General features: G+C 39.1%; 1 protein-coding gene across 4 annotated transcripts in view; it reads left to right on the top strand.

Annotated features, from left to right (window-relative positions):
• Nucleotides 1-19,756, top strand: part of LOC115055762 (protein kinase C epsilon type-like) — a 74,013-nt gene that overhangs the window by 34,384 nt on the left and 19,873 nt on the right. For 2 of the 4 annotated variants that reach the window (XM_029521781.1, XM_029521778.1), the window contains exons 3-10: nucleotides 7,466-7,634; nucleotides 8,621-8,655; nucleotides 8,794-8,882; nucleotides 9,157-9,289; nucleotides 9,459-9,601; nucleotides 10,235-10,331; nucleotides 10,424-10,713; nucleotides 10,879-11,052. In XM_029521781.1, the coding sequence (XP_029377641.1) occupies nucleotides 7,466-7,634; nucleotides 8,621-8,655; nucleotides 8,794-8,882; nucleotides 9,157-9,289; nucleotides 9,459-9,601; nucleotides 10,235-10,331; nucleotides 10,424-10,713; nucleotides 10,879-11,052 (1,130 nt within the window). Of the gene's footprint in view, nucleotides 1-7,465; nucleotides 7,635-8,620; nucleotides 8,656-8,793; nucleotides 8,883-9,156; nucleotides 9,290-9,458; nucleotides 9,609-10,234; nucleotides 10,332-10,423; nucleotides 10,714-10,878; nucleotides 11,053-19,756 lie in introns of all 4 variants that reach the window. The other 2 variants (XM_029521779.1, XM_029521780.1) reach the window with 2 other exon arrangements.

The following is a 19,756-nucleotide window of genomic DNA, read 5'->3' on the forward strand; positions in this document are numbered from 1 at the left end:
TGAAAATATGATGTATGGGTCGGAACTATGGAGTATTGGTTTAGACAATGCCGCTCTTTATTCACTTGGTGCTATGTACATTTTTTTATTTAAAAGTTTACTGTTCAGGTTGGCCTGGCCTGTTTGAGGCCATTTCTCCAATCCTGCAGACTCCACCATCCTGGGCTTCAGCTGGTACAGTTTGGGCTGCAAACTCATCAAGACTTTAGACGAGAACAGTTTTTTTTTTGTTTGTTTGTTTGTTTGTTTAAACATTGAAGAGCGGAGGTTTCCCTGCACTCTGTTTCTCAGTTTTATTTTTTTTTTATTTGTTTTATTGGATTTTTCATCAGAAACATAAAAACAAACAACAACAAAATAATTGAGGCAGATAGTTTTTCCATTGATATAAAATCAATTAATAAGTTTTCCCAAAAGGTAATATTGATGGACATTTTGGTTTTCCAGTTGATGAGAATTGTTTTTTTGGCAATGATTAGGGAAATAGAAAGGATTCAGTTGGAGTCGTTATCCAGTGTTATTGTAGAAAGATCTCCCAGAAGACAGAGTGAGGGTGATAGCGGGATGCGACAATCTAGAAGTTGGGAGAGAAAGTCTATGATGCTGTGCCAGAAGGTTTTGACTGGTGTGCAGTCCCATATAGTGTGTAAGTAGGTGTGCACTGTGAACCGGTTTTTATTGTCTTTGAAACCCATTTTAAACATTTTTTTCTCCAGTAAAGTGAACTCTGTGAATTACTTTGTATTGTATAAATTGTAAATTTGCATTAGAAGCAGATATGAATATATTTTTACATATTTGAGACCAGAATTCAGCATTGGATGTAAACTGTAGATCCTGTTCCCATTTAGTTGATGGGACAGATACTGTTAAGCTATTCATAGCAATTAACTTATAAATTTTAGATTAAATTTTACGATGACCAGAGAATTGAATTAATTCTGAAATCAATCAGGTTGGGTGTTTTGCTACTTATTTTTGCCCGAACAGATGATTTGATCTGAAGGTGTACTAAAAATTTATTTCCTCCAATGCCATACTGCTGTACAAGGTGGGAGAAAGGAGCTAGAGTGTTGTTTTCATAAATATCTTTAAGGTTAAGGACGCCCTAAGTGATCCATGATGGCAAATTTAATGGTTTCCTGTTTATCATGAAGTCCGGATTATTCCAAATGGGAGTGTGTTTATTCGGTGAAACTATGGCGTTGGCTATTTGATAACAGTCCCACCAAGCTATCAGAGTTGTGGCTATTATTGGGTTTTTGAAGCAGGGATGACGAGTAATAGAATGGCTTATAAATGGCAAATCTGAGATATTAATATTTTTACAAAATAATTGTTCTACCTCTATCCAAGAAAAATCAGATTGATTTGGTTTTATCCATTTATAAATATATTGAAGTTTATTTGCCAGAAAGTAATGAAGGAAGTTCGGGGCTTCTAGACCGCCATTTAACTTATTTATTTATTTTTGTAGTGTGGATTATTTAATTGTAGGCTTTTTGTTTTTCCAGTAATATTGTGAGATCATTGAGTCTAGAGATTTAAACCAGGAAGGTGGAGGCTTGATGGGGATCATTGAAAAAAGAAGTATGGTCATTTTTACCATGGCAATTCTGCCAATAAGATTTGTTGGCAAATTCATCAAACGTTTTAGGTTTCCTTCTATTGTTTTTAAAAGTGGGTTGCAGTTAAGGTTAACTCTGATAACTTAGGCGAGATGTTAATTCCCAAATATTTGATATTGCCAGTACTGAATGAGAGAGGGACATTGTCGGTTGTCACATCCCAACTGCTAGTGTTCAGTGGTAAAATTACAGATTTAGACCAGTTGATAGTGTAATCTGAGATATTGGAGAAGGAATTAATAAGGTTGATAGTTTGGAGAAGTGATGTTGATGGGGTTTGTAAGTACAGGAGGATATCATCTGCATATAAGATGATTTTGTGGGCTGTATCTCCAGTCTTAATTCCTAGAATTGTATTATATTGCCGTATGGCTGCTGCAAGAGGTTCTATAAAGATGGCAATAAAGATGGGGAAAGTGGACATCCTTGCCTTGTGCCCCTGTGTAAAGTGAAATGTTGTGACATTAATCCATTTGTGATGACTGTTGCCATTGGTGATGTGTAAAGAATCTTTATCCAATGAATAAATGATTCATCAAAGCCAAATTTTTTGAGTGCTTGAAATAGAAATTCCCAGTTAAATTTGTCAAACGCTTTTTCAGAATTCAATGAAAATATGGCTGTTGGTACATTTGTTTGCAATGAATAATAAATTAAATTGAATAGTCTGCGCAGATTATAAGTAGAGTATCTGCCTTTAATGAAACCTGTTTGATCTTGGTGGATAATAAATGGCATTGCTTTTTCTATCCGCAGTGTTAGCGCTTTACTGATAATTTTTGTGTCTGAATTAATGAGAGACAACGGACGATAGCTTGTTGGAGAGAAGGATTTTTTCCAGGTTTTAATATTAAAGAAATCGTGGCTGTATTCATTTCTGTAGGGAGCTTAGACTTTTCCTTAACTTCCGCTGTTAATCTTATAAATAAGGGTGCTAGAATATTCCAGAAGTGCTTTTAGAATTGAAGCCGGTGATTTGTTATTAGACATAGTTGGAGCGCTTTATGAAGCTCTGTTAGAGTAAGCGGCTTACCAAGTTCTTTTGCTTGATCTTCTGTTAGGTGAAGTAAGATACTATTGAGAAATTTAGCAATATCTACTATGTTTGGTTTGTTTGTAGCTGAATACAGGTTTATATAAAAGTTCCTGAATACAACATTGATTTTCTTAGGTTCTTGAACAATTCCTCCTGTTGAGATAACAACTGTGGAGATCGTTGATTTTTCTTTGTTCTTATTAATCTGATTGGCCAGATACTTGCCAGACCTATTGTTGAATTCAAAATGTTCATGTCTAAATCTTTGGATGAGAAGTTTAGTCTTTTTGCTTCAGTGTTCGTTCAGCTGCAGTTTATATTTTTGCAGATCAGACTGAATTAGAGCGGTTGGGTTATTAGCATTCATAGTTTCTAATTCTTTTATCTTTTTTTCCAGGCTTCTTTCTTCTTGCTGTTCCTTCTTTTTCTTATGGGAGTAATATGAAATAATTTGTCCTCTTAGCACAGCTTTGCCTGTTTCCCAAAGAAGTGATGGAGCTATGTCTGGTGAATCAATTATTTCAAGGAAGGATGCCCCGTTTCTTTTAATATAATCGTCAAAGTCAGGATCTTCAAGTAGCGATGTATTAAATAATTTAACAGATTCAGTTTTGTTCTAGGGGCGTGATCGCTAATAATGATAGGATGCATTACAGTGGCAGTCATTTTGGAGATAATAGAATTACTGATGAGCTAATAGTCGATACATAAATAAGATTGATGAACTTGTGAGAAATAAGAGAATTCTTTGTCTTTAGAGTGTTTTAGCCTCCAAACATCTCCAAGACCACAATCTGCCATGAATTGTTTGATAGTTTCTGAAGCTTGATAATTATACGCTTTACTGCGGTTGTTAGATTTATCTAATGCTGGATTCAAGAGTGTATTAAAATCTCCACCTATAATCATTGGGGAGTCAGACAAGTTAGAAATAGCTGTAAAAAAAAGTATGAAAAAAAGATGAATCATTGTTGTTTGGTCCATAAATACTGGCTGTAGTTATTGGGTTATTGTTTATTGTGATATTAACAATTATGAATCGCCCCTCAGGATCTGCGATTGTATCATTATGAGTAAAGGAAATGTTTTTATGAATTAAGATTGCTACTCCTCTTTGCCTTGAATTAAAATCAGCAGTATATATGTGACTAAATTGTGGAGTCATTAATTTTTGGAAGTCAGATTCAGAGGTATGTGTTTCCTGTAAAATGCATATATCAGCCTGCAATTTATTAATATAATCAAATATTTTTGTTTTTTTAACATGTGAATTAATTCCGCAGATGTTCCAACTTACGAGCTTCATTGAGTTCATAATGTTAGGGTTTTATTGTCTGATTCCTGTCTGTATTGTGGAGATGTATGTAAGAGCCTGAGAGTCCACTTGTTTGGCCATAAATTTTGAGTGTAAACAAAATATGCATGTGTGAGAGTGTGTGAGATGTGTTTTTCCTCCCCTTTTCTTAAGTTGAGATATGCATAAAAGAGTGGAAAGAAAAGAGATGAAAGTGGATAGAAAAATATATATAAAAAAAAAAAAAAAGTAAGACAAAACAGTTAAACAAACGCGTAACACATAGAGAGAAGACATATACATTTTTCCAAAAGAAAATTAGAGGATGAATTTTTACTTTTTGAGGCCGGGGTGCAGTGCTGTGGATCAACAGAATTACATTGAGCTATTATGAGTTATTATGATGGTTGAGGTGTAGACTGTTAGAAGAGCCAGGGGGTGATGTTCTGGTCACAAAACATCTGACCATCGGTATACAGTTTGTCCACTGCGACTGCTGCCTTTTTTCCTTCCTTCATGTGTTGATTCCTGATTTGGACCAGGACTTTTCGTCTATTCAGGATCTCACGAGGAAATTGGTCGTTCAGGCCGTAGTCGGTTCCTCTCAGGTTCTTCCCCTGATGTTGAACCAGCTGTTTAAAGTGTTTCAATTTAGCCACAATTGGCCGTGGTTGTTTGTTTACTGGGTTTTTACGTCCTAAGTGATGAACTCTGTGGGGGCGCAATTGATTGAAACCAGAATGTCACCAACCTCTGAGCAGGATGAATGCCTCGGAGAACCTTGCGTGGAGTCGGAGTGGCGGCTTCTCTTGCTTGGCGTTGGCTTGGCTTTGTCCATGTTGTTCAGCGGGTCGAAGTCAGCCGTGGCACAAACCTGATTGACTGATTGATAGTTCTCAAGTTCTTCCAGGGTGAAATTGTTTGGGAATTTGCATGGAAATATAGCCAAAGTATAGCATGTCCAAGGAAATTTTTGATTCGCTGGAGTTTTAGTCTGCAGCTGTGGGCTGCCACGTCAGATCATGCGCCGGTGTCTAGCTGAGTCCTAAGGCATGTCTAACAGCCTGCCATGTTTGACCTACTACCCTCGGGCCGACGGTACAGCCGTTTCCCAGTTTTAAGACCAGAACTGTATACAACTGTATACAAACAAACTGAAATAATTTGATGCTAACTGAACACAATGTTTGGCAACTTCACCATCATCAAGTTGCCTGGACGTTGATGTTTTCTTCAAAGGGCTGTGATGAGAAATATCTTAGATGGAGCTGTAAAGATGATCCACCATTCAGAGTCTCACACTCTTTTTCCTAGTGAGGAAAAATCGCTTAATCCTTCTTAAATAAAAGGAATAATATCTCAGATTAAAGAAAGAGACATAATTTAATTTCATTACATGTCAAAATCCTTAATGAGAGTAGGTTTCAAGAAAAATGGGACTTCATCAGAATCCATCAAATTTCCATTGATCTGTGGGAGTAGAATTATAGTAACACTCTTTATTGTTTTAACACATTTCATGTAATGGATTGATTCTGCGCCTTTGGCTGTCTCCATTTCACACTCCGCCAGCTCCAACTTTTTCCCACAAACTTGATTTAGGTATTTTAGAACCAAAGTCTTTAGACTACACCAACAAATCTGTCTCCCATCACCAGATATCAGTGGCTTTCCTACCTTTTACTACACCACCGCAGCGATGACAGAATCAAATTTTAACAAAAATGCTTGTGCTTGTGTGAGTCTGTAGGCTCAAGATTATGTGCTTGAGAGATATGAGAGACTGAAAGTAGAGAAAGACAGAGAGGGAGTTAACCGGAGGTCGGGGGAGCCAGGGGAAAAGGGGGTGATAAATTGATTATTAAAGTGGCGTGTTCTCTAATGGACCAGTTACATCATCGACAGAGGGAATGATAGAGAGAGAGAGGGAGAGAGAAACAAAGTGACAGAGAGATTGTGTGTTTCATCAGGACAAAGGACTTTCAAAAAAGAAATTTGCAAGAAGTATCTATCTTTTTCTCTGAGAAATTATTCAATTATTTTCTTTCTGCATCTCTTCGCTGCTCTCTCCACCCACAGTGATACAATATAGCTATGTGTGTGTCTATGTTTGCGTGTGTGTGTGAGCGGCTGAAATTGCAGTCATTACTTAAATGTGTTTGCATAGCAAAGAACACATGAATGAACTGTCAGGCCTGAGAGCTGCAATCAACCTTTTAAGCCTTAACACACACACACACACACACACACAATTAGCATTAGAAGTAACATTAAAAACCAAGTTTTTCATCAAAGAACAGCTTTCTTTTCATTTGAATGAATACGTGGGTGATTCCCCCACAGTTAAAATATGTTAAACCACACAGAGACTTCTTCTGTGGAGACTCCAAATTTCAACCCATTTTACTTGTGAGGAACTATAAATTGAAATGTTTTGAAATTGCAATATGACTGACTGCAATGCTTAAATCAAAGGAGCTGCAATTTTTTTTTTGTGTATTTATTTACTATTTTGCTCAAGTCTAATTCCATTATACAATATATTCCACTTATCCGTGCAGGGTGGTGGTAGGCTGAAGCTGATCCTTAGTGACAATTAGTGAAAGTTTTCATTAGAGTGTGCAGTAAAGATGTCTTTTTGGTACAAGACCAACAAAAATGGCATCATTTTTGTTGCAGTGAAGGTGAAAAAATCTGAAACTGAAATCAGGAATCATCACAATTACATCGTCTATCAAAATAATCACAATGTGACTTTTTACACAAAGGTCACCTTTAATTATACATATAAAAACCAATTAGTTATTCACTGCTCATTGATAACTGTGAGATGGACATGCATTAAACATGCTCCCTTCAGGATGAGCTGCAGTGTTCGACCTTTTAACTGTAGACAATATTTTGAGCTCTCGACCTAGCTCTTTAGGTTTTGTGGCTCCAAGTGGGTTTTATTTGGTGGATCTGGAGGTTTGGGATTTGGACTTTTGGTCAGTCCAAAACAATATTTGAAGACACTTTGGGCTCTGGGAAATGATCATTCAAGTTATAATCTTAACTTTTTAAGACATTATACACACATTATACACACAGAGACACAGACGTCTCTTCCTAAGCCTGTCAAATTAATATGTGTGTGTGGGGTTGTGAGTGCATTTGTTGTGTAATCAGCACAATGTTAGACAGTAATTGAAGCCTGTTCAGTTGCCCCCAATCTGTGATTAATTAGATCATGAGAGACCAAACTGAAGTTGTGCATGAAGGAAACATTTCACTTCACCAGTGAAGGTGAAAATTCTTCGTTGCTGACTGTCAGCCACATGGTGTCAGCGTCATCTAGTGGCTCTACGGTGTAAGTGCGCACTGTGTGTCTGGAAAGTCACAGTCAAATCAGCTCATACACAGGACCCTGATTTATCTCATTTTAGTGGCTCTATTTTAGTGTTGGAGTGTCAAATTCGTATGTTAAATGTCCGTTTTTAATATATATGTGTTTGTGTGTGAATGCAGTTGCAGCGGATACCACTGAGAATGAGGAGCGAGTGTTTCGGCAGCGGATACGTCCCAGGAAGCGTCAGGGCGCCGTCCGCAGGAGGGTCCATCAGGTCAATGGACACAAGTTCATGGCCACTTACCTGAGACAGCCCACATACTGCTCCCACTGTAGGGACTTCATCTGGTGAGGACGCACACTTGTTCCTCTGCATACCTGATACGTATACGCATACTCATTGTGTGTGTAGTAAGAAGCTTTTTCCCATTTTCACGAACTAATTGCACGATTTATAAAGAGAGACAGATCGTTCAAAGTGAATCTGACCATGGTGCACACTCACACAACAATCATTAAACAGTCACCAAAGTCTGTTTACTGAGAAGTTCATCTTCCTGCAATTCTGATTTCTTTTTCATGTGGATGGTTTGTAACTGTGCATCTTTTTTTGTTTTTAATGTGCATCAGCCTATAAAATCAGTCTGACTACAACAAGTCTAAACACGCTGGTTTGTAAAATTTCCAACATGCACACACAGAACTGTAACATACAAAAGTTAAAGAAAGATGTGAGCAAAACATTTTGAAAACTGCAAATAAATTATTTGCTGAGAAAAAGTCTTTTTTTGGCAGGCTGCACGTAAACCGACATTTTGCAGTAACCAGCTTTTAAAGGTACTGATTCCTGCTTGAGCGCAAGCCTACCCTCTTGTTTACATCTAAACACAACAGACGCTGGGAAGTGTGGAGCAATAAATAAAGGCAGCTGTGTTTGTTTCCATCCCAACACACTGCCTTAGTGTCACTCACATGGTAACCATATGGTGCCTGATGCTGCGCTCACTCTGCTCAGAGCAAACGTTTGACGTGTAATTTGAGTCACAAGGAGACCGGGTTTGACGGAGTCCTCTGGTGGCTAATGTTTCTGAGCCAAGACAATAGCACTGTGCTTGTTGTGTCAGTCTATTTTTATTAAGGCCAAGTGGTATTCAATGGGATAAAAATTAAGTTTCAAGTGCTTTTTCTAAATAAAACATCAGATTTATATATATGTTTGTATAGTTCAGTAACTATATTAGAATGATTTACCAAGACAGAGGAACTGCAAATTAAAAGAACAGGTCATTAATAGTATCTAAAACACCTCTGCTGTTGGCCTTTTCTCTCTGCAGGGGCGTCTTAGGAAAGCAGGGCTACCAGTGTCAAGGTGGGGATGTTTCTTTTTTTTTGTTTGTTTGTTTGTTTCTTTTACATTCACATTTATGCATTTACGATACATAAAGCTGTCCCGTTAATGTGTTTCTTGTATTTGTTTATATGTGCGTTCTTATTGTTCCTCCTGCAGTGTGTACCTGTGTGGTCCATAAGCGCTGCCATGAGCTGATCATTACTAAGTGTGCAGGGATGAAGAAGCAGGAGGATACAGTTGGAGAGGTGCTGATCTCCAACTACAGGCTGTTCATAACAGACACAACACATTTAAGCACACTCACTACATTTCAATGAATGATTGTAATCTGGCAGATCAATAATTCTGTTTTTAAAGATTTCAATGGAAGTGGACATATCAAGAAACAAATGATTAGTCAAGTTAAATGTACATTGAACTGTAGAAACATTATGCAATTAATGTTCTTGGTATTTCTTGACACTGGACCTCCATTGTGTCTCCAAGGTGTCTCTCACTGTACTTTTCTGTCTGTTATAGCCAGTCGGGTCCCAGAGATTCAGTGTCAACGTCCCACACAAGTTCAGCATCCACAACTTTAAAGTTCTCACCTTCTGTGACCACTGTGGGTCGCTGCTCTGGGGTCTGCTGCGACAGGGGCTGCAGTGTAAAGGTAAGGCGCAACACTTTGTTTGCTTCAGTCAATATGATCCAAACATAGGCAAACATACTTAGGTCTGTAACACACCTATCACACACACATAATCTATCCTTTTCTTAACGTATACAAGCTCACTCTCATACTTTGTCTGTCTGTGTGTTTGTATGTTTGTGCGTTTCAGTATGTAAAGTCAATGTGCACAGGCGATGTGAGAGCAATGTGGCTCCTAACTGTGGCGTGGATGCCAGGGGAATCGCTAAAGTCCTCTCTGACCTCGGAGTCACTCCAGACAAGATCTCCAACAGCGCCCAGAGACGGAAAAAGGTGACTCATCCTCAAGAAGAGGGAATGGATTAGTGCCTGTGGCAGTTTTTAATTCCCCAGCAAACAGAGAGGGAAATGTTTGTTTATATGGCTGCAGCTCATATCATCTTCATCATCAGCTTACTCATTCAAAAAAATGGATCGGACATTAGGCCCTGCCCATCTCCTGCTTGCTACAGATTTCCAGGTGAAAGAGTGTGAGAGTATTAGGTTGGTAAGAGGAGGAAACATCAGAGAGACTCGGTCTCATGTTTGAGCCTTAGTCAGACTCATAGGTTAGCAGATGTATCAGAACGGTAAGCGAAGTTCACATCTTTTATTTGTTTATGTATTTAATGGTAGTTGTGCGCATGAAAACATTTCAGTACGGGCAAGGTTTCAGGTTTATTTAGCCCTGCTCCGCTCGAGAGGATAGGATTGGTTCCGTAGATGTTTAACATATAAATTAAACTAAACACTTGACATTTTTTGGAGGAGGTCTTGATCTTGGAGCAGAAAAGTCAAGACGCTTGGTGAGACAGTTTTCCAGCACAAGACTTTGATGTATAGACTTCACAGAGATAAATAATCCTGATGATAATGGTGACAGTGATGTGAATGAAGCCACCGATGAGGACTTGTCTCTTTGATCAGCTTCCACAGGGTCAGGATCCCCAGCAGCAGATATCAGGGACGCCTCAGACAGAAGACGATCGCTCCAAGTCTGCCCCCACCTCCCCATGTGACCAGGGTAAGAGTCCGGCCAATCTGGCCGATCTCACACAAGCTTTTAACCAAGTCAACAAACCCATCGAGCTCATCTTATTCTGTGTCTTTGTCCAGATGTGAAGGAGCTAGAGAACATCAGGAAGGCTTTATCATTTGACCACCGTGGAGAGGAGCACAAAACACATCCACTGTCTTCGCCCTTGTGTGTTGCTACAGTAACAGGGAACAGCCTTGGAGGGCCAGGTGGAGGAGGTGGAGGAGGCGATGCAGGCAGCATTGCAGTGGAGAAAGAAGGGAACCGCTCAAATGGGGATGTCAAAGGTCAAAGCACACCAGAATTCAAGAGGATGAACCTTCACGACTTTGTGTTCATCAAAGTTCTGGGAAAAGGAAGCTTTGGAAAGGTGAGCGTATGGCCTTTGACCTTTGGATCCTTCCTGCTTTGCCTGTTTCTCAGCTACCTGTTGCTCTGTGTTGATGAAATAAGCAACACAACGATAAGGAACAGACTGAGGGAGAAAGAGAAGTGCCCCTGGCTATGCTGTGACCCTTGTGTGTCATGTGACCAGGTGATGTTGGCAGAGCTCAAAGGCAGTGATGAAGTCTATGCCATTAAAGTGCTGAAGAAGGACGTGATCCTGCAGGACGACGATGTGGACTGCACCCTGACTGAGAAACGAATCCTGGCCCTGGCCAGAAAACACCCCTACCTGACACAGCTCTTCTGCTGCTTCCAGACTAAAGTAAAAACTCACATCCACAGGCAGCCACATTCACACACACACGCACACAAAACTCAAACACACAACCAGGTATACTTTGCACCTCGAGAGGGCAGCGTTAGCTTACATTTGAATTTGTAGCTTCCAGTTTCTAGGTCTCGAACACAAAAACATTCACAGGTTCAGGAAAATGCGAAAATGAAACTTATAGTGATGCATTAAAATCTGTTGTTCCAAAAATAAGCAAACATTTTCCAAAATTAACACTCAGGGAATATTTGAAAGAAATCTTTCAGCTAATTTAAAGAATTTCAGTTTTTCAGCTTTCTTTGTTTTAAATTTTAATGGGATAAGAACAATAGATTTGAGTGCACAGGGACCCTCTAGAGATGCCTGATATAAATTTTGGTATCAGAAGATGTACACGAGGCTCTGCCCATGTACCTTCCGATTTATCATGTTTACACTGGTGCTGCAACGGGGGTACCACCTGTAGAAAGTTGTATATTACATACACATCAGTGGGACCAGTAGCCCTCCATGTCCACAACCACAAAGGAGTATAATTGAGGCCTAATTTGAATATTATCATTCTTTTTGAAGAGTCTGAATTCAATTTTCTGGCTGAATTTTAAAAACGGAAAATTAACATCCCTGCGCATCTGAATTCCTTAGATTGTATTGGAAGAAATTTGTCATTTATCAACATTGACGGTGTTGATTTTACTTAAAAATTGTGGTTGCCAACCTTGGGTCAAGTCACATAACAAATATACATATATATAATACATCTCATTCTTTTTCTTAAGTTTTACATTTTTTTTCCAGTAAAACATTAGACTCCTTAAACTTATCGGTCTCTGTGTAGGGACAAAAATTTCTTTTGGTTGATTTTTTTACTGAAGCCATAAGCTATGAACCTGTATTATAACTACACCTATATAACTATATATCATAATTGAGCTAAAGCAAACTAAAGAAAATTGATAAAGAAATTTAAGCCAAAAAATAGAGAATTAAACTAAGGAAAGAAATGGACTACATTCATTATAAATTAGATCATTAATTGATCCGAATAGATGTATTTGTGCTGTACATTTATCAGCCTTTCAACTGCCACCAGATGATACAACAGTAAATATAATAGAAATAGGATATCACATCACAACTTCTCTCCATGGTCTTCATTTTCCCTCCTCTGTGAACATTGTTCAAACTAACATCTCATCAACAGATTTTATTTATTATTATTCATTAACCTTTACTTAACCAGGTCGGTCCCACTGAGATACAAGGACCTCTTTTTCAGGTGAAGCCTGACCAAGATAGCAGCAGGATAAGTTAAAGTTACAATATTAAGACAGACAATGTAATGTAGCAGAGAGATAAAAATCTGACTTGGCCTATTTTGTAATGAAAGAAAATCTATTTCGTAGTTGTCTAAAAATGAGCCAATCAGACTCCAGACTCCAGACCTTTCTTTCCCAAGTAGTCTCCACATCATTCATTTTATTTATTACCTATCAATAAATATAGGTAACTTATCAATTACCTATCAACTGAGTCAGAGTGGAAAGTGCCTTAGCAACAGCTGAAGGGGGTCTGTAACAACCAACAACAGTGATGCTAAATCCTCTTAATACTTCGATATTTAGGGCCAAAAATTCTAATTGCTTAACAACTGATGCAGACACTAAGACATTAATAGAGAATTTTGACTTAACAAAAATTGCAATGCCCCCACCTCTTTTCAGGTGGTCAGCTCTGAAAACTTTGTAATCATTTAAAGAAATAATTTAAAGCATTTTTATTTTTTAGCACACTTCGAATATTTAGGTAGATAATACCTAGCCCTGTCCAGTTTCAGCAGTATTACAGGTAGTAATAGAGATCTCTCTGTACCGACTGGAAATTGTTTTCAGTTCAGACAGTCAGTGGTTTTAACAGTTTGCAGGAAACACTTTTACACTAAAGCCATTTGTTAGGCCATCATCCTTCACTCCCTGCTTTCTCCTTCACACTCTGCTCTCCTCTCACCATCTCCACTACGGAGCTAATTTGCCCAGCTATACAGTAAGTGGACGATAAAAGATATACACACAAAGGCCACCCATGGGTGGGATACATCCTCCACCACCAGCTTCTCCGACCCTTGTGTTATGGCTAGTATGTTGCATAAGCGTCCTTGCCAGGAAGTGTATACAGGCGCTATACAGTACGTGTACGTGTCTCTGTATACTTGTCTTCCACTTTGACAGCTTGCTGAAGGAGCAGGTCACGTAAGGAATTGTTGTCCTTTCAGTGCAACCTGAGCCATTCGGTGCTGTGAAGGCAGCACAGGTAGTTAACTTTTACCAGCCTGATGCGGAATAATTCAGACAATCAGTCTGAGATGCTTGTCAAAAATCTTTGGATAAATGAGCCATTAATCCTGTGAGGAAAAAGCATTTATGGATCAAAGGTCCCAGTTTACAGTCTTAATAGAAATGTCAATGTCTTTTTGCTGATTCTATATCAGGTCTAGGTTCACAATAAATAAACATATCATAAAAATAAAATAAAAACAATAAAAATATGCATAGGAATCTCAAATTAAGTCTTCATAGTATAATCAGAAAGCACACAAACGGAAGGGAGTTCTGTGTTACGTTTGGATGACTTTGGATGAACTCCCTTTCACCTTGAACATTTGGAGTTCAAATTACAGCACAAAGGATTCATGGGAAATGATTGAAGGACATATTTAGAAATCATCTCTAAAGCAGAAGATGTTGACTCATAAGCACGCTATTAAAGTTGTGAAGTGACATGTCCAACATCTTTTCTAGTATTCTTTACTCAAACAATATGAAATTAAATATGTGGTAAGCAATTGGAGGAGTTGCCCCTAAAGTTTAATTTTGAAAAGAAAAGGACTGAATGATTGGTTCCCAATCAGACTGAGGAAGTGAGGGAGCAAATACAATTATCTATCAGCATTTAGTGATTTTTTTTTTCCAGTAGTGGTAACTATTAGTGAAAACAGCTCCCGAGATCAACTCCTTGTGATTTCTGCAGTGGATCAGCAGGATTTAGAAAGAAGATGGAGGAGGAGGAGTTAACTGTAGCTGAATAGGACATTATGTGAACTGCATCTTTTGTTTATTTTCTCATAATGTTCTGACTACAGTGGTGGCGTCTCCTGTTCCATTTATTTATTCCTGTTATTTCCTCCAAAGCAAACACAAACAAGTGCAGGATGGATGGAGAGAGAGGGAGACAGACATGAAACCATGAAGGAATAACAGATAGTGAAACAAAGACTGATTATGCTTATTTTACTTTATTCATTTATTTATTTATTTATTTTCTCTTTTTTTACTTTATTATCTTTTGTTTCTTTTTACACACGCACAAACACATGCACACAGGCAGTCATGGGTGATTGGAATCACATACTTGGGCAAAACAAAGGGATTGCGGTTCTTACATAACAGCTTTGATCCTTATCAGGGGCATAATGTATATTCCGTATGCTGTGTGAGCTCACCCTCAGTGCCCACCTCACCCACCTTCAACTCATTTCCACACCCAACTCTCTTCCACTCACCAAATTCACACTAAAAATACTACTGCATGCTCACACCATACCCTTAATCTTTTTGCCATTTTTATGTTTTTTTAGAAAAGTGTTAGTGTGTAACTGCATTCCTCATGTCACAGCTGGTTTTACCACCATTTTATCACCAGTTAAGGGACAAAACAGGGGCAGTTAACAAACCCTCGCTCAATCTTCACTCAGTATAACAGAAACTCCAACAAGCATGAATTTTATTTGGTTTGTAAAACAAATTCAGGGGCTAAGGTGATGTCTTCGCTTCGATCTCGCTGTGTACTGTACAACATTCACTTTTGGATTTCATCTGCTCCCTTTTCAGTTTTACTGCAGGAGTTTCCTCAGTGGTTCTTTGGCTGAACTTGCAGAAATCTGTCTAAACATGTTGTCTTCCCAGAATGCACCTCTGTGATATGGAGTGGCAATAGTTATTTGTGTTAACATTTGAACCCAGAACATTCCTTTAAATATATTTTCAAAACTAAACTTAAATGAAGTAATAAGTGTTTTGCACAGCACATGCTGCACTTCATTTAGCATTTCCACCTTTCCCATTTTATTTTCATTTTTGGTTTACCTACAACAAATGTTATTCATGATGTTCGTAAAAATATTTATTTTTTGTTTACATCCTTTTTTTTAGTATCACTATTGGTGGGAATTAACATTTTAATACTCTGCATGAACTACGTCCTACCTTCTCCCTCATCGGCCCTGTTCTTTTTAATCGACTTTGGGATCGTGGCCGTGTGCCCTTATCGGCCTAATTACCACAGAGAAATGTAAATAACATTATACAACAGTAGCACTGGGGCCTCACACTGCTCAAAAGAGAAATGTAAGGCAGGCAGGAGAAGTGAATGAGGAAATGAAGGGAGGGAGGGGGAAGAGATGCAGGAAGTTGAGGAGAGGATTAAGAAAAACATGGCTTTTAGACTGTTGAATTTAGGATTGTCCATATTTGTGATGATAAAGGGGCTGCTGGAAGAGAGTGAATGTCAAGGACAGGGGATAAAAAATAGATTAAGAGGGTGAGGTAAGGAACAGGACAAATGACACGAAGGAGTGAGTGTTTTTCTTAATGAGCCGTAATTGGTAAAGATCAAAGGCAGCAGAGTCTGCCAGAAACCAAGCAGGTACATTAATGAAGCTTTGTTCTGCACTAAGGACAAAGGAAGAGAGAGCAAGAGAGACACAATGTCAGTGATGCTCAGAGTCAGGACAGTAATACAGTCGGGACAGATGACTGAAAGCAGAGGTGGAGAGCCAGTCTTTCCTGTCGTGGCTGATGGTTGTGTGTGGGTGGACAGTAGGAGGATTTGAGAGATTTTTCTCACATCGGGATCAGTGCAGGTTTTAACATTAGCCCAAAAACTTCAATCAAAGTACTTTTTTGATTTGTTTTAATTAGAAATAGGAATTAGGAATTATGATAAGGATTGGATTGCTGATGCCATAAACTGGAGGTGGCACCTGCTCTGTGTGTTTCTACAGCTGTCCATATACAAGATTGAAATAAGCCACACAACACATGTTAATTCTGGCACACAGAAGTCCAAACTATCATACAGAAATGAAAGAGTATAGCTAATGTGTGTTTTTTTTTTTCTCACTTTGTCTCCTTCCAGAACCAGAGGGTTTTAGGTTGTAATATATAAAATGATCTTACTCCTCATTTGATTTATTTTCTCAGTAGAAAATAATAACTTCCTGAATTAATGGTCTCAGGTTTTCAAGTCTTTTGCAGTACAACATGATGCTTATTTTTTTAAATGATGCCATCAGGGAGGATAGACCATAAAGCAGGGGATGTATCAGGGTGTGGCTGCTGCACTGTACCACTGTCTGTAGTGCCTTAATAGGCACAAAGAGAGAGAGAGAGACAGGAAAGTCAGGGATCAAGAAGGAGAGGTCTCTGCCTCTGGGATGCCCAGTTTGAAAAACTTTTTAAACCCATTTGTAGAAGCTGTCATTTTCATGAGGTTGATGTTATTTTTGTTGGCTCTGTGATATGACTCATTCTTTATTGTTACTGTTGTTATAATTACATCATTTGCTGGTAATGTGCATGTGACAATGTTTCCCTGTGCTGGTCCTGCATCAGGTGTTGAAGGCTAGAAGCAGTGACATTATGTAAGTTACGTGCATGATTACCTCATTTGTATTACTCTCACCACAATGCTTTCTTCCAGGCTGCCTGGAAGCCATTATCCTGAACCCAAAGCAAGCTTTGTCTGCACTGTGACGTTGCTTTAGACTGGGTGTGTCATCCCTCCTTATGACATTCATTAAGCCTTTAAAGAGTTTTAACATGTGGCTGGTTGATTTCAGGGTTCAGTCACTTAAAGCCAGATTGTGTATAAAAACATATGGTGACTGAGAACACAGCCAGGAGCAGCTAGAGTCAGAGAGGCAGCATTCAACTCACCGTACAACCAGGACTGATGGTACTGAAAGGCTCAGCACACTGAACACGCATCTTCTTCTGTGATGATCTCAGTAGAGGGAGGCAACATAAAGCCTGACAAACAAAGAGGCTCAGCCTTTCATGAACCCCTTAGTTGTCTTTATAACGCTGGTATTACGGGAAAAGGAGCGCTCATTAGCCTCCACTGTATGCTTTTTACAGTTCTTCACCGGGCTGTTTGAGGTTTTAAGTTCAGGTTACAGGTTACAGGGAGGTTAGGGGTTCATCCCCATCCATTATCCTTGACCTCAGTTTGAAGTGGCTCTGTGCTGCTGATCTCTGTTAACTCGACCACAAGAGGTCACTTGCCAGGAAAAATAACTTGCTCCTGTATATACACATAAAAGTGTGGAGACACACACGCACATTCTCACCCATGTGCAGTATCACGAGAGCTGTTTCCTCTTTTTTTAGAGACTGGACAGAGATACACCTGGCAGCCTCACACTTCCCCCTTGCATTAAATTATTTGCTTGTGATTGCATTTCCTCTGTATGGCTGTTGTGTATAATTTCTGGAGTCTGCTTTGGTCTGCGGCCCATGCAAACATATGGGATGTGTTGCTTTCATTTGAAATTGGTTTAGTGCAGGTTGTGTGACACCTTGACTCCAGCAATTCACTCCGGATGAATCATGCACACAATTTTTATGCCTTATTCCAACAAGCAACTCTTAAATATGAGCCTGATTTAACTTTAGAAGTGTTTTTTAATGGTAAACCTATTTTCTTCTGGTTTCAGGGACACACACTCACCCACACAATACACTCCATCCTCCAATCATTATTTGATTTCCTGCTGCCATCACCAGTGAGGAAAAAAGAGAAAGGACACAAATCCACCTCCTTAACCCTCTTAAAGCCAAAGTCTGTGCAGATTCATTATTTCCTGTGCTGTGATTCTCACATTTAGAAAGAAATTAATGTGACATGAAGACGATGGTCAGACAGTGTGAAGATCTCAATCTCTCAGGCTCCGGGCTTTGTTGAATGAAATCGCTGAGTGAATCTTTACTGGGCCGGCTCTGTGTGGTAATGACCAGCAGCCAAACAGTAATGGCTCATAATGTTCCGAGGAAAATAGGGCAGCAATTCACTTTTTTGTTTTCGTACACTGACAAAAGTTCAAACCTCTCCTGTTCTTTGTGTGTGTGTGTGTGTGTGTGTTTTCTCTTTTTTGTCCCCAGTTTTGACTGACTGTGAGGAGCTAATGTACTGGAGGGAATTCAGGTGAACTGCAATTTGTGATGCCTCAAAGCTAATCCACTGCTGCACATTGACATTTAAGTGCATAAAAAAAAAATAACGTGTCATTTCGTTTGGAAGACACAAGTAAATACGCTTTTCTTTCTGTTCTGTTGCCTCTGTTCCCCTTTTCTCCTCCTTTTCTTGCCTTATCTTATTTTATCGTTGCTTGCCTTTTCTGTTTTTAGGATTTAGACTCATTTCCTCTCCCTTCTTTGTACATTTACATTTCCTTCTTTCTGTCCTTCATCCCCTTACTTCATCCTATCCTATTTCCTTCTATTTCCTTTTCTTTCTCTACACTTTCCTCTTTGTCATTATTCATTCTTCCTCATTGCTTGTGTGTTGTGTTCATCTGTTTGTTTGTGTGTGTTTGTTAGCTAGGGAGGACAGAGGACAAGAGACGGGCCCAGGTTTTTTTAAGATGCATGTTGAGACTTGTTTGACATACATTACAACAGGGTGGCATAGAGAGGGCAGTGACACACACACACACACACACACACGCACACGCACACGCACAGTAAGATAACTATCAAGACATTGTCTATGTTCGGTTGTGGGTCATCAGGATGTACATCTATAGAACATGGAATAAATGTGTGTACATTGTGTCATTGTGTGTGTGTGTGTGTGTGCACTGGGACGGCAGTATCTGTACATTTGTAATTACACTCAGGAAGTGTTTATTCATGTTTGATTGGGTGGGACCAGGCAGGACTCTGGGTACGTTTAAACAAACTATTTCAACATCCTGTTTAAAGTCACTTTCTGGGGGAGCAGAGGGAGAGAAAAAAAAAATTCAGCTGAGGTGGACCGCCGTCTACTTATGTAACACTTGGTCTAGAGGCCCCTTTAAACTGATGCCAGGGTGGAGAGAAGGAGACCAAGTTCGGCCTCAAAAACACAGAGAGTGAGTGCAGTCAGATCAAAAGCTTTCAGCTGCTGTGGGTGAACAGCCAAATTAACTTCTAGGCCAAACTAATGAGTTAGAAGTTTTGTTATTATAGGTACAAGCAGGATAAATGGAGATGGTCGCTTAAAGGTTTATGTTATCATAGATAGGAGAAACCATACTGGATGGCTTGGGTTCAGGCCAGACATGAGCAGGTTTTAAAGATATGCTCTTCATCACCACAATGCTGCCAGGTGCATCTATTTGATTTCCAATCCAGATTTGAGTGCGACCTCTCTGTAGCTGGTCAGGTTCGTGTGAACAGCAGATATGCTCCTCATCTACATCAATGACAAGGAACAAGAGAGCAGGACAGTTACTGTTTCAGGACCATGGATGAATCTTTTTGGCTTACAGTGTATTGTTCACATGTTTTAAAGATCCCAAATTATGTAAAGGATTGATAATGAGGTCTAGGTTCTAAATTAATAGAGTGAAAGTATCAAAGGTCTCAGTGCACAGAGA

The sequence above is a fragment of the Echeneis naucrates genome, chromosome 15 (assembly GCF_900963305.1).
Source record: "Echeneis naucrates chromosome 15, fEcheNa1.1, whole genome shotgun sequence".
NCBI classification, from domain to species: Eukaryota; Metazoa; Chordata; class Actinopteri; order Carangiformes; family Echeneidae; genus Echeneis; species Echeneis naucrates.